The sequence below is a fragment of the Pseudorasbora parva genome, chromosome 7, assembly GCF_024679245.1.
Source record: "Pseudorasbora parva isolate DD20220531a chromosome 7, ASM2467924v1, whole genome shotgun sequence".
In the NCBI taxonomy this organism is placed as follows: Eukaryota; Metazoa; Chordata; class Actinopteri; order Cypriniformes; family Gobionidae; genus Pseudorasbora; species Pseudorasbora parva.
The window spans coordinates 11,411,714-11,426,703 of record NC_090178.1 but is presented as its reverse complement, the minus strand read 5'-3'; the positions used below and the strand labels follow the sequence as shown (position 1 = coordinate 11,426,703).

Below are 14,990 nucleotides of genomic sequence, written 5' to 3'. Positions count from 1 at the left end.
AGAACATTATTATTATAGAAAGAATATGAATTCCCAACATTCACGCATGCTCACGTGTTAAGGCCACTGTTTTGTGCAGCACATGTAGCTTTTTTTTATATAGGTGCAAATTGAGATTGTACTAACTTCTTGCCGGCTTCCGTAGCAGGTGTGACTGGGGTAAGAAGCGATTCTGGTCTGGGCTGCCAATCCAGGATTCGGTCGGCAAGTTTGCGACCATTCTGTTAGAAGGCTGCGGCTTCTCCTCCACAGACGAAGTGATCACCATCTGAAATGCTTATGCGTTGGCCCGTGATATCCAAAGAATGACTCTAATCAAGTTTGTCTGGGATCCCAAAAAGTACCGAAAAAGTCGCTGACATCAAGTATAGAATAATCCTTCGCACATGCCTATAACTTCAGTAAATAATCCAGCAGGGTACATCCAATGGTAACTAAACTCAAGTTTGAACCGTAAAGGCAAGTTATAAAGATTAGGATTTAAATTTACGCACAAAAATATCTTTTAATTACTTGCGAAATCCTGAAGTGACAGACAGAAGAAACTGATGAACGAAAAAGGCACCATTAAGTTATTTCAAACACCGTTTCATTTCTGTCCTTGCTATTCCCTTTATTACTATAATATTCTAAGGCAATGGATTGGGTTTCAGGCAACAATGCTCACTTTTGGCATAAAAATATACATATTCAAACTATGTATGTCTTATATACTTAATAGAGCTATATATATATATACTCTGCAACACACACACACATAGATATATTTCTCTGTTTATATGGGGATGAGCTTATTTGGTTACTAAAGTTTGCTTTACTTGTACTGTATCTAGATTCATTGTCCCTCAATATGGAGTAGACTCCATTTGATAAAATATCAATAACTTTTAGGTGAAAAAATAATGAGAAAAATTAAGAAAAATTCACAAGAGTGGGATAAGATTGAGATCCTTGTTGAGACAGGACCCCCCACTTAAATTTTCCGATAATTCAGCAGCTGACAAGGAAACCAGAGCTAAACCTGGAAGTGTTGGTAGCCTTAAGGGTGTGGGTGGGGGTCTCAATTTTCAATGCCATTTACCCCATCACTCTAGCTAAAAATAGCAGGCGTTTCTTATATTCTGTCTAGGTATCCTACTGTAGCTTAAATTAGTCAAAAAAGGCAGCTGCGTTTGGCAACAATGGTTGTGTTGCCTCTTTCCTCAGTTACTATCTTAATCCTGATGAGCAAAAAAAGACTGCAACTCCAGGTAAGAAAGGTGTCAGTGACTTCCTTATGGGAAAAATAGTTACCCTTCCCCCTTAATTGCAACTGACAAAGTCTGCAGATGTACCAGCAACCTTTTAGCTGGCAAGTCAAAAAAAGGGGAGGGGGGTGCCAGGAGCTCAAGACATGGGTGACAACAATCTATAGCTTGTGATAAATGTTTTCGTGGGCTGCAGGATCAAAACAAACACGTGCAAGCACAAATAACTCCAACGAGTCAAAGTGCTGAAGTGCAAGATACAGGCACAAAAAAACGCACAACTACTGCTGGAGAAGGGAATAAAAACCTGCCACTTTCACTATTATACTTAGTTTTTTTGTGTATTTTTTTTTTTTTAACAATAAAATGTGGGTGAGAATAGAATTTAGTCTCGATTATAGAGCGTCAAACGAATAGACTGCGATTTCCATCGCTTAACCTCTTCAGTTCTGCAAAGAGACGTTTCGGTTGCGCGAATGTGCTTGGCATTAAAAAATAAAATGGAAAAGATATCCAGAAATAAGTCCAAACAATCCAAACGTCCAGTTCAAGCGGTGACAATTCACTCAAAAGTTAGGATTATAATGGTGGGTGCTCGTGCTGCTGTCCAACCGCGCGCTGTCAAGTCGCCTCAAAGAACAACAGATCACCGTTAAGTTCGCGACTGACAATTTTCAACTTTCCGTCGACCATAAAAATAGAATTCAAAGCGTCACCAAGCTATTTCGTGAAGAACATCAGCAGGCAAAAAATATGACGTTACTTCCATCCTGAGCTGTCACCTCGACCGCAATCCCGTGCAGTTTAGTTGGGCTTCCGCGTGCGCTTTCACAGATTAATTTGCCCTCGTAACTCCGGTTTTTTGGATATCAACACTCCTTTCGTTTTAAATCTTCTCCTTGATATTTTCCCCCCTGTTTAAACTCGTTCTTTTCCACCCAGTCTCAAGTCATACTCGCTGCTTGCCCGTTATTACTCCTTGTTGTCGAGCCTCTCTGGCCGGCACTGGATCCACACCCTGCAATGAGGATTGTTCCATCCACATTCAAGTGTAGGGGGGGATCTAGGAGAGCCACTGTGTGGAGGAGCTCAGTTGACGCAGCTCCCCACGCTTTAATGTTTAAACACCAAAAGCGGAGGGCTGCCATGAGAACCATGAAACACGTTTCAAAAGGAGTGACGCATGACTATGTGCTTATTTACCCAGATTTCATCAGATGAAACAAGGCTTCACCACACAACACATATTCACTAGCATTTAAAAGACTGCAACCCCATTCCAGTTTAGTAGCGCCACCAACCCGCTTCTCTCCATTTATAGTAACTCTGCAGATATAGATATTCAAACAGTGCATATATAGACCGCTGGAATCACTAGAAACAAAACCACAGAACACAACTACAATGCGCTTTATTTCAACAAACAATTGTACACTAAACAAGCAAAGCTATAATGCAGGCCTAACTTGTGGAATGCTAATTATGGGATGTTTAACCCTCTCAAATGAGCAAAAACAATTGTGTTTTCACATATAATTTCTCAGTAAGGACAAAGATTGCAATATGCTAGTCATGAGTCCGGTAACTATAGTAACAACAGCCAGGCTATTATGTCGTTAGTTTGTTTACATCTTTTTTGGGGGGAAAGAGTGCTTAAGATTAACCTCCAGAAGTAATTGAATCATTCGTACAGTGATTGCAAAGAAAACAGACAAACACGTCAAGGTCGGCCTTAGTAAAAAAAAAAAACCCTCATGAATATAGTATCAATTAGCCTGATGCCATTGATATAATTTGAAACATTTATTTCTTTATTTGTAACAATAACTGTGTGTATAAGATAAGGAAGTTATCTTTCCGTGCCCTTTAAGTTCCATCAAACTTTTCTGTGCTAAAGCGCGCACACACGCCGATGTTCCTTTCCACAGAACTGCTCCTCAAATCTCCCTCCCTCCCTTTCTGCTAGCGCGCGTTCATGGGTGCCTACATTCTCCACCCCCTGTGTGCGCGTTCGTAGGGTCTGTTGCTATCCAACGCCACGGCAGCTTACGCGCGATTGGTCAGGAGTGGTCCCCGTTGCTGTTTGAATTGGTCAGCTTGGTATGTGGGCGGAGAAGAGACGAGAGACTGCCCTTTCCCCTAGCTCCTTGTTGTCTCCAAAATACGCCGCGGAAACAGGATGACGTGCCCGCGGAAATAACACAGGACTTCAGGTAGATTGATATGGAGGGGGAGACAAACAGCGAAAAGTTGAGAAGAGGAGAGGGAAGGGGGGTGGGAAACTGTCATCAACACACGAAACAGTAGAATCGGAGAATTGTTGCATTAGAGCAAACTTTAAATTATCATTCATTATTATATCTTTTTAAACTTCGTACCACTGCACTGAAATTGTATTAAAATGAAATTGTGATAAGGCTCGAGATTTAATATAAATTATCAAACATCAAGATATAATTTTTATTTAAAGCTACTTCAAACTTATATCCATGTAAATTCTCATTGTATAATTAAAAATAACCCAACGACAATCTGAATAACTTGTGAATAGTCTTGAAATGAACTAATTTTTTTTTATTATTTAAAAAAATGAAAACTTTTATTAATGTAAATTGTATATTATGGCCTCAATTACAGTTTAAGTAAGTGTGCAGTTGTAATTTACCTCCATTTGTATATTAAATACTGCAAATTGCGATTTTTTTTTTTTTAATAAATAGGCCTGTATTATTATTTTTTAATTTGACCATATTGTGGTTAGGAAACATGCTCAAACCCCATTGCGTGCGGGTTGGTAGTTCCTCTCTGTTCTCCCCTAAAAGAGTATAAGGGAGGGGGTCGATGGTGGTGCAAAACGAGGTTAACCATGCCGTCATTCATCCTCCATGACTCCACAGAAGCTCGTTTATATGTATATTTTCGCGTTTCTTTCTCTTGTTAAGAGAGGGAAAAACTTTTAAATTATATGCAAGCGTATGGCCATGTAAAATGTCAAAATATGATGTATTCAAATAAACAATTCGCCCATTTTGGGATAACATGCAAACAGATTTTACTAAAGAATTATATATAGTACTATATAACGTTTTAAATTTTTTAAAAACGAATTAAAATACTATATGAATAGGAACACTAAAGAAAAGGCAAGTTAAAGAATAAAAATAGTAAAATGACGAAATTGTTCAATGTACACGTATAATTTATGTGAAATAAAAATAAGAAATAACATTATTAGATGCTAAATGTACACAAATATTTGGGAAAATAAATCTTAATCTTAATATAGTTTGCTTTCATTGTAAACTTCCAAGAGAATTCAACTTTCCTCCTTTCTCTCCAAAGCTACAGCAGTGCGCACCCCTGTGACAGCTGCGGCAGCCTCTTATGTGTCACATTATTATTTTGGTTTGTAAAGCATAAATGTACAAATAAACGTCTACGTGTATAAGTGAGCTGGTTCTTGAGAGGAAATGTGACTCGGTTCCAATAAATCACCTTTGCAAAGCTCCCAGACACCCGAGATTAAAAACGCAAGGCGAAGATTCCGGGACTCACGTGCCTTGCAGCAAAATTCCACCCGGCAACTACACATTGTACCATGGTAACAGCCCTGCCATTGGTCCCGGGTGCGTTTTGAAATGACCAATGGGAGGGCCGGCAGCGGGTGATGCGTGTTGCTAGGTAAACATGATGCAGTGGGAAGATACGGTAGTCGAACTTCACTGAAGAAGCTAGCAAGCGCAAAAGGAACGGCGGGGTAACACAGCAGCGAATTACAATTACACTGCGGGGAGGTTGCCGGGGTTGTGTTTCAGCTCTGCTCACGCCAGAGATTTTTTTTTTCTTCTCTCGATTTTAAAGTGTGCATTACAGAGTTACATTTGTCTGTTTGGACACATGCAAGTTAAATAAGGCAACAAAACGGGCTTTATATGAGCAGAATATGAGGGAGGCATACTGACCAAAACAAATCATATAGCCTAATCTTCAGTGCTTTATTTTCAACCTCCTTATTGACAGGCAGAATGGCCAGATATACATCACAGCACTCCCAGCAAACACTTCCCATTGGCAAATGGCTCGTATACCAACAGTGAGATATTTACAACTAAGTAAACCTGACCTCTTAGTCCCTAAATATTTAAAATAGCCACCTAAAGTGTGTGCTTTCTTTGGAGCACATCTATTTCATATATCCAAGAGCAGTATGACAAAACGTGCCAATTATGGAACGGACACTTAAAACAGGCGGGGAACAGAACATATTACAATTTGATAACAAAACATATGACAACAAAATGACAATAAACTTGTAAATATAAACTGTTTACATTAAAATAAGTTTCTATTGACTTTTTCAGTTAATTGAAACAAGTTGTAAGCAAGATAGATCTCTTTGTTGTGCTCAATAATTATATACAAGTGGTTTATAGGGATGCCACTCAATACCATGGTATGAAAGCACATACAGAATATGAAGCTGTAAAAAACTTGTTTCTAAACAGAACAGTTGTCCTCATTACACTTGTGTTACCTGTGACAAAAATGGCCTAATGTTGCTAGTGCCATGGAAGTTCTGCCAAGAAACCTAAGATGGGCTAGGTTCAAGTTTACCATTACAGAAGTTTGAAGTTTCATCCATAAATAGGCTGCATGAGGTGCCATGCTTGAACAGTTATGGATACAAACGCTAAAGATGTCCAACCCTTAGGCCATGGCACCAGCAAAATCACTTTAAGTCAGAGTTGAGCTGTTAAACCTTAGGAATTAAAATACTTGCATAACTACAACAAAAACTTTTCTTTTTTTTTTACAGACATATTTAGAAAACGTTTAACAAAGTTTTTTTCCCCCAATGAAATTAATACTTCTATTCAGAAGTGACAACAACTACATTTGTGTCACAAAAGATTTATATATCAAACATTAATAAACAAGCTGTTCTGTACTTTCTATTCCTCAAATAATCTATAAATATGCATTTGAATGAAGCAGCAAAACCATTTTCAATAATAAAAATAAGAAAGCACCAAATCAGAAATCATTTTAAAATTATTTCTGAAGGATCAGGATACACTGAAGACTGGAGTAATAGTTCCAATTGCCATCAAAAGAATAAATAATATTTAAAACATATTATACAATTTATTCAATTATAATATTTCACAATATTAATGTTTTTCTTTGTAGTTTTAATCGCATACATGCAATCTTGGGGAGCACAAAAGATGTCTCTCAAAAATATTAACAAATCTTATCAACCGATCCCAAACTTTTGAACAGAAGTGTATGATAGACCAAGCTTTTGGATAGTATATTTATTACACAGCTTTTCTGGAATACTTGATTGTGACTGGTCAGTTGCAGGAATTAGAAAAATGTCTGTCATCCAGGGCATCACTGTACAATCTAGAATAACAGTTTCCTACAAAGTTGTGTCATGTAATGTGTACCGTCTCTCGGCACTCTTTATTTTATTATTTAAACTAATATTTTCTCTCCATGCATTTAATTATTACCATGTAATATTAATTAATTAACTGAAAATAGCTGTGTGTAAAAAAAAATCTGATCATCCTTTTGGGGTTTATTTTGTGATAATGACAGGTTGACTTTTCCTTTATATTATATTTTATATTACTGAAAAAAGGTGTGTATGTATGTGTATATAACTTTTGTAACTTCAGAAATATAGTATTTGAACAATCAAAGAATAATGGGGGAAAGTTTATTTCAATGGCTTTAAATTGGCTAGTCTCACAAACATTATAATGATGAAGTGATTATTACAGTCACAATCATCATGCTAAATTATATATGTTCTGGTAATAATACATGGGAACACAATGATCAGGAAGAGACTAAGCTTGACAGTATCTGTCCACACGTGTCAGTGCACTTACGCCTGACCCTTTCAGGGAGCGAGACGCAGGAGAATCCCTACTGTTAATCCCTGATGAGCCTTCCCCCCACCCTGCCCTCCCTTCCGCAGCATGACCTTTCACCTGAAAACCACACATAACTATAACACAGACAGTCAATGAGAGAAACAGTGAGGGAACTGTTGCCCAGGCCACACCAGTGTCACCCTCTTTTGGTGCAATTAATCTACATTTTGTAATGTGGGTGTTTTTTTCTACAAAGAGGAAACTGCTTTAATATATGCATTAGGGTTTCTAGGGTTCAGGGAGAGTTTATAAGAGTGATAAGGTTGCTCATGGATCATTCCTACAGGTGTTACTGGAAGCCTTGGAGTGACATACATTACCAGCAACACAAATATTACATTATTTTACATACAGAAATAAAATACAAAATATTTGTGTTACATACACTATATTAAAACAGAAAAACATCTTATAATACTACATAACTGGTGATATCAATGCTTTACCAGGGATTAAAAGAGAAAAGCATGCATAGGGCTGTGATAATTGAGAAGTTACTGGTGGTCCCTCCTCTGCTGCCTCTAGTGGCCAAGCCAAATCATTGCATTAAGGGAGAGGAAGCACAGAGAGTGGGAGAGAAAAGCCTTTTTGGTGATTCTGGTAAATCCATAAATCAAGGATGGGTTGAAGATTGTTTTCAGTCAACCTTGTTTCTAAAAAAAAAAAAAAAACTTGAACACACTCTTAAAATATAGATGTTTACCTATTGAGAGCGTGTTTTCAATGCTGTTAATCAAATTAGATTGTTATAACAGCCTCAATACATGCATAACTGTTTAACAAAGTTTAAGATGGGGTATGCATGATTGCTAAACTTTGCATCACCTGAAAACAAATTAACAGGCCACATTTCACATAGTTTTCTGTAAACACAAAGAAAAGTGGCTGACTTGAATTAAATACAATCAGCTTGGGTGTTTAAGTCTTTGAACTTAAACAACATTAATCTGGCTTTAATAAAATTAGTTGAATCTTGTCATATATTGATATTTTATTTTGTTTTTACAGTGTACTACGATTTACAAATAAGCTTATTAATCTTTTTACAAATAACATTTTTATGAAAAGTTATGGCAATAATACTGATACTATAGTGTTGTTGGCTGTTTCTTTTTAGTATCAAGGTTTACAAAACCAAAAATACCAGCTCAGTACTTTACACAGACACAGGAGTTGATGAACGTGATCTAATGGCAGGACTGGAATAACTAAGGCCATTGGATTTGCCAAAGGACAAACCCATTAAAACAAATCGATCTAAAACTCATGTCAAATATATCTCCCCATTGCAAGGCATGAGTGCTATAGACAATCTATTTGAGAGGAAATGATGCCCAACTTGAACATTTCCAAATAAACTATAAAAAGTTCAACTGCTTTGTCTTTTACCTCATGTTCAGACATAAGCAGCCAATATATTTGGGAGGTTCGACAGATGTATTCAATGTAATTTGCAAAGCAAAACAAACCGTTAGGGTTACAAAAGAAGTAATTGATATGTCTCTCAGACAAGTTTCAGGGTAGGTATCAGGGAGCGTATCACCCTACTTAACATAAAGACATCACTGTTCAATTGGCCTATATGTAACGGATCAAAAGGCTTCAAAAACCTACCATTCCTCACATCACTGTAAAGTTTATGGTGATTTCTGAGACTTCTATACCCATCCAATTTCTCTTGCCCTCTGGAATTAGGGTTAGTCATTCTTAATACAAAAAAACCCACATTCCGGCTAGAATCAAAATTTTATTTTTTTGGCAGGTTCGAAAAACGTATTCAAAATGTATTTGTTTATTTGGCTGCTCACATGTTAACATGAGGTAAAAAAAAGACAAAGCCGCTGAACCTCTTGTGTAAACTAAAGGCTAAAACATTTTAATATATACATTTAAATAAAATATGAATTAGCAATTGTAGCAACAGGTCAAGAACTACCATCCACAAAAATAAATAAATAGCCAAAATAAAAATAGAATAAACCAATTTCAAACAGTCCTGATCAGCGTCACAATCCCTCTGATTAAAACCACCATGTGCATATATGTTATACAAAGTATGTAAAACCTGTAACAACTTTTTGATTACGTAAAAGGATCTCATGTTAATGAAATTAGTTAATATTAATGAGTCAACATTTAATCAAAACTATGTATAAAATGCCTTAATATTGCTTTTGTAATCTTTCATAAAAAGGAATATTATCCACCTCTGAAATTACTTTCCTTTTCTGCTATTGTCAAATGCTTGGCAGCATATAAGTTGAAATAATGCAAATAAATATCTAAATAGCATTTAGGCATTGTTTTAGCAAACATCTGATTTAGCTCATTGTCTTATATTTTTCCAGTCTTGTTTTAGGTAATATCAATCTATGCATTAATATATGTATTATTAATATAGAACAAGTCCAATAGTCAATGATAGCTAAAACAGATTTAAAGCATCAAGTTTACAGATTTTTTTTAGTCCTCGCACAGGTGGTTTTCAAGAGTTCAGTGCTTCTGAACTTGCTAGGACCATAAGGTCCTTTTTGGATCAAACATACCCCATAACATTTAAACTGTCAAAACAGCGATTCTTAGACATTGGTCCACATGAACACCTAACGCCCCTCTGCCACCTTTCTTTCTCTTCTTCTTCTTTCACCACCGTGTTCTATTCCTCCTATACTGCACATACGATGTGATTAAGCTTCTGTTAAGCCAGGCATAATCTCTAGAAGCTCTGGCTATTTAATTCTTGCTGTGCCAGCTTAGAGCAGTCATGGAGCCTGGCAAGGGGTGTGTGCAGGCATGCAGGCACACAGACAGGCACTTTGGCTGTCACAGTCAGTGCATGAAGCAGTCTCGCACTCCCATGGTGACAACAGGGCCTTTTACATGGACACATAGAGTTTACTAACCATGGGCTTTAAAACAGGCATGTTTCAAATATAGGCTATCAAGACACACATACAGATGTATGAGGATGGGCAAATGTCTAGAAAAGCATGCATGTGCACAGACAGCCAGCCTCTTGCGTGATGAAGCAGACTGACAAATCTGACAATTTGTAGAACCCATTTATGCAGTATGGGTTATCTAGGCCAACTAAGATGGATGTTGTCTATAGGTGGGCCAGCGTTTGGGACTAGGTTCACCACAGCCCTGCGTCCATCACCCTAGGGTTAGGGTTTCTAACTACAGCTTTTCCTGAAATACAAAATAAACAAAGTATTTGAATGGCTGTATCACCTGTGTTTGCAACATCCAACATTTCTATCTTAGGCAAAGCGGCCCCAAAAAACATGATGGCGAACGCCACAGTGACTGTAGGCAAGAGTTGTCTTTTGGAGTAGAACATTATTGTTAACTAAACACGAAAACTATTTAAAATGGTTGTTAAATCAAAAATAAAGCTGAAATAAAATTGAAAAATATATATAATAAATATTGGATGAAAAACTAAAATATGCCGTGGCAGGAATGGATAACATTTAATGGAAACCAAAAAAAAACCCTAATAAAAATGACAAATGCCACAATTATTAAAACTTACACTAAAACAAAATATTCAAAATATTAAATCAATACTGTTAAACTACATAAATAATTCCAAAAGAACACTGGACAAGACGGTTCTTAAACATTTTTTCCCCCCATACACAACAGGGCTGTAAAAAGTATTAAAGTGCTAGTTCGCGAGGAAAAAAATAAATAAAAGAAAAGAATACTTACTCACCATGAAGAACAACATTGGACCCCATTTACATTCAGATTGTTCTACAGAAGAAAGTTATATGGGTTTGGAACAACATGAGGGTGAGTAAATGATGACATAATCCTTAAACCATGAGTCCAGGACTATAGTCACCCCATCAAGTGACACAAACTCAAGCTATGTCCTGACATATAATTACAGAATACATTTTCAAAAAAAGAAAATTGTTTAATCACCCTCATGTTGTTCCAAACACTTAAAACTTTCGCTTATCTTCAGAACACAAATGAAGACCTTTTGATGAAATATGAAAGATTTCCTTCCCTCCATTGACAGCTATGCAACTAACACTTTTGACGCTTCAAAAAGTTAAGAGGGATCATAAAAATGAATCCATATCAATTGAGTTGTTTAGTCCAATTTTTTGAAGCGAGTCAAGAGAGACAATCACTTTATATGATGAACAACAGATTTAATTTAGGCTTTTATTCATATAAAATTCATCAACACACACATCATATATCAGTGTTAATTTCGTTGACGAAGACTATGACGAAAAATATTCGTCAACTAACCTTTTTCACGGACGAAAACTAAATAAAAACTAAATAAAAAGTCAGATATGATGACGAAGAACGTGACGAAATATAACTGACACTTTAGTCAACGAATAAAAATGAGACGAAAATATATGGGAGGGACGAATGGAGAAGAGATCCAATCATAAGTACTCTTTTTGTGGGCCGTGTTGGGTAGAAATCCAATCAGAGCGAATCTTTGAGGGTAGGTTGATCTATGCAGAAGCAGCCGAGCCATTTAAAAAAGCCGCGGTAAATGCACGCGCAACAGCTAAACAAACGCAGCAGCAGTTACACAGAAAAGACAGAACAGAAATGTCAGAGGCAGGACGAAAACGAAGAATTGACATCTGGTCACATTTCTCATATGACAACAAGGACAATCATACGCCTGTAAACCGTGTGGAGCAAAAATCGCTGGCAAATACACCACCAACTTGACAGTTACAGACGACTCATCCAGAAATACATGCCAAAGCACGCACGCCAAGTTTATTTTATCAGATAAACCACCGTGTTCCCGCTAGCTGCTAAACTTGGAATAAAATAGAAACTAAAGAAAACCACGTCTGACCTGTATTGATTAGACCAGCGTTTCCCAACCGGGGTGCCGTGTAAAACGCACTTGCACCACGGTTCATCTCACATCTGATGATGACACATCTTTAATATAGGTTGTAACTTGAAAATAATGCTTTATGTATGTTTCTGTCGATGGATACACGTGCTGGCTCCTCAGTGATAGGCTACAACAGCGATAATAAAAGAAAAACTGGCAAAACGGTTTCTCTTTGTAAACTGTGTTCAATGCTTGTCCAGTCATTTCGCCGTCCTCACCCGGGTATATTCACCAGAAGACGCGAATGTGAGCGCGCACGCGCTGTGTGAAGTTCTGTCATCCGAGAGCGCGCACGCGTCCCACAGCGCGCAAATATTGAGTTATCTTTCAAGTCTTGCGCTGAACGGACAAACTCATACAAAAAGTATGTCAACATGTCCATCTTGTTAAGTATCCAAGCAGACATAGTCTGAATATGCCTTAAGTGAACTTTATACAGTCGAGAAAGACGACGCATACCCCTGTATTAGGTCTTAAAGGGGCAGCAACCTTTAATGTCAAAGAAAATATGAGGACTCACTGCTCTTGATTGAATAGCTTGTGTAAGTTTAATAAGGATTAATCTTTCATTTAAACAGTTAAATATGTAGTTATTTTACATGAAACCGTGAACCTAAAACGTTATACAAACCGACCCGTGAGACTAAGACTAAAACTCTTATGATATTTAGTCGACTAAAACTAGACTAAGACTAAAAGATTTCAGATGACTAAAATGGGACTAAAACTAAATGGTGTGTTATTCAAAAGACTAAGACTAAGACTAAATCTGAATTTGCTGTCAAAATTAACACTGTCATATATGTTAAATGCAAGCTCAAGCATGTCTGTGTGACATGCAAGAACCAATGAGGTTCATTCATAACGCACGCTTGAACTTCCACAAGAACCAATGAGGTTTGTTCTTGCTCTTGACTGCAGGCAGGTATGGTTAAAGGGTTAGTTCACCCAAAAATGAAATTTATGTCATTAATGACTCACCCTAATGTCGTTCCACACCCGTAAGACCTCCGTTCATCTTCAGAACACGGTTTAAGATATTTTATATTTTAGTCCCAGAGCATAATGCAGTCAATGCCCACTTCACTGTCCATGTCCAGAAAGCTAATAAAAACATCATCAAAGTAGTCCATATGTGACGTCAGTTGGTTGATTAGAATCTCTTGAAGCATCGAAAATATATTCTGGTCCAAAAATATCAAAAACTATGATTTTATTCAGCATTGTCTTCTCTTCCGCGTTCCTCCAAAAAGATTCAAACGGTGTGAATCGATCAATGCTTCGGGTCGCCAATGTCACGTGATTTCAGCAGTTCGGATCACGTCAAACCGCTCAAATCACGTGACATTGGCAACCCAAAGCATTGATCGATTCACTGATTCATTAACCGTTTGAATCTTTTTGGAGCACGGAAGAGAGGACAATGCTAAATAAATTCATGGTTTTTGATATTTTTGGACCAAAATGTATTTTCGATGCTTCAAGAGATTCTAATCAACCAACTGATGTCACACATGGACTACTTTGATGATGTTTTTATTAGCTTTCTGGACATGGACAGTGAAGTGGGCATTGACTGCATTATGCTCTGGGACTAAAATATAAAATATCTTAAACTGTGTTCTGAAGATGAACGGAGGTCTTACGTGTGTGGAACAAAATTAGGGTGAGTCATTAATAACATCAATTTCATTTTTGGGTGAACTAACCCTTTAAGCTTCTGTTAATGTTCAATTATCAATGTTTTTATGTGAATAAAATACTAAATTCAAATCTGTACATCATATAGATTGATACAGTCTCTTCAGAAAATCTTTAATCAACCGCTTGATTCATTTAGATTCGTTTTACAATCTCTTTATTAACTTTTTTGAAGCATTGGTGGTAGTTGTGTAGCTGTCCATGGAGGGACATAAATCTCTCAGATTTTATTTAAAATATCTTTTCATCGTTTCAAAGATGAACAAAGTCTTGACAAATTGATGACATAACCCTTGAACCGTGAGCCCAGGACTATAGTCACCCCATCAAGTGATACCAACTCATGCTACCTGACATAATTACAGAATAAGCACTAAACAAGTTTGACTAATCAACATGGGTGCAACAGACTAAAATAAAACTGTGTGGCATGTTCTCAGTTGCTCCTGATTTCTTTCCTTTTCCTCTTTTCTCCTCTCATCTCTTCCCCCAGTCCTGACCCACTTTCATCTCCCTTTGAAGAGAGAGTGACCCAGCAATGTCCCTGATGAGGATCCTATACTGTTCTGCCCCGCACTACCCCCACGTCACCGTATCCATAGAGACATGGGCCATGTAAATACATCCCATATTCAACGACATACAAGCCTATTGAGTGCTGCCATGCCATTCCTAAAGTCTGTGTATAAGAGAGAAAAAACAAGTGAGATTTGCAAGCTATTCATTCACAAAACTGAAGTTACAAAACTGTCATTGACAATATTCTATTAGTCCACTAACAGTGAAATAAACCATATCATACTCACATATGAATTAAAACAAAGTGTCTGTATTTAAAAACAGGTATTTTGATTATGCCCTATAGTGACAGTTAGATCACAATAAATTTGGTCAAAAAGGCTTAGCTTCTAACTTTCTGGACTAATAAATGCAAAACTAGTAAACCTGATACCATGGCACATTTAATCATAGCAACAGGGCGTAGCAGTATAAAACATGGCCCTCATCACAAGAATAAATATAACTAAGCTATAGCTACATATAGCATAGCTCAAGTTACCAGGTTCATCAAACTAAACTACCGTTTTGCAATTTAACTAGTATCTGCCTAGAGATACATGTTGAACTGTCGAAATGTAAGTGTAGATCTGCATCACGTGTCTCTCTTTTACATGTAATCACAATAAACATCTAGAT

The 14,990-nt window shown here is 37.1% G+C and overlaps 1 protein-coding gene across 4 annotated transcripts in view; it reads right to left on the bottom strand.

The window, feature by feature from the left end:
* The window catches only part of dyrk1b (dual-specificity tyrosine-(Y)-phosphorylation regulated kinase 1B), a 42,938-nt gene that overhangs the window by 19,190 nt on the left and 8,758 nt on the right, over positions 1-14,990 (bottom strand). For 2 of the 4 annotated variants that reach the window (XM_067448129.1, XM_067448130.1), the window contains exon 1: positions 127-2,337. The exons of the other annotated variants lie outside the window; for them this stretch is intronic. In XM_067448129.1, coding sequence (XP_067304230.1) covers positions 127-268 — 142 coding nt within the window. In that variant the 5' untranslated portion in view covers positions 269-2,337. Of the gene's footprint in view, positions 1-126; positions 2,338-14,990 lie in introns of those variants that run through there. 4 annotated transcript variants of the gene reach the window in all.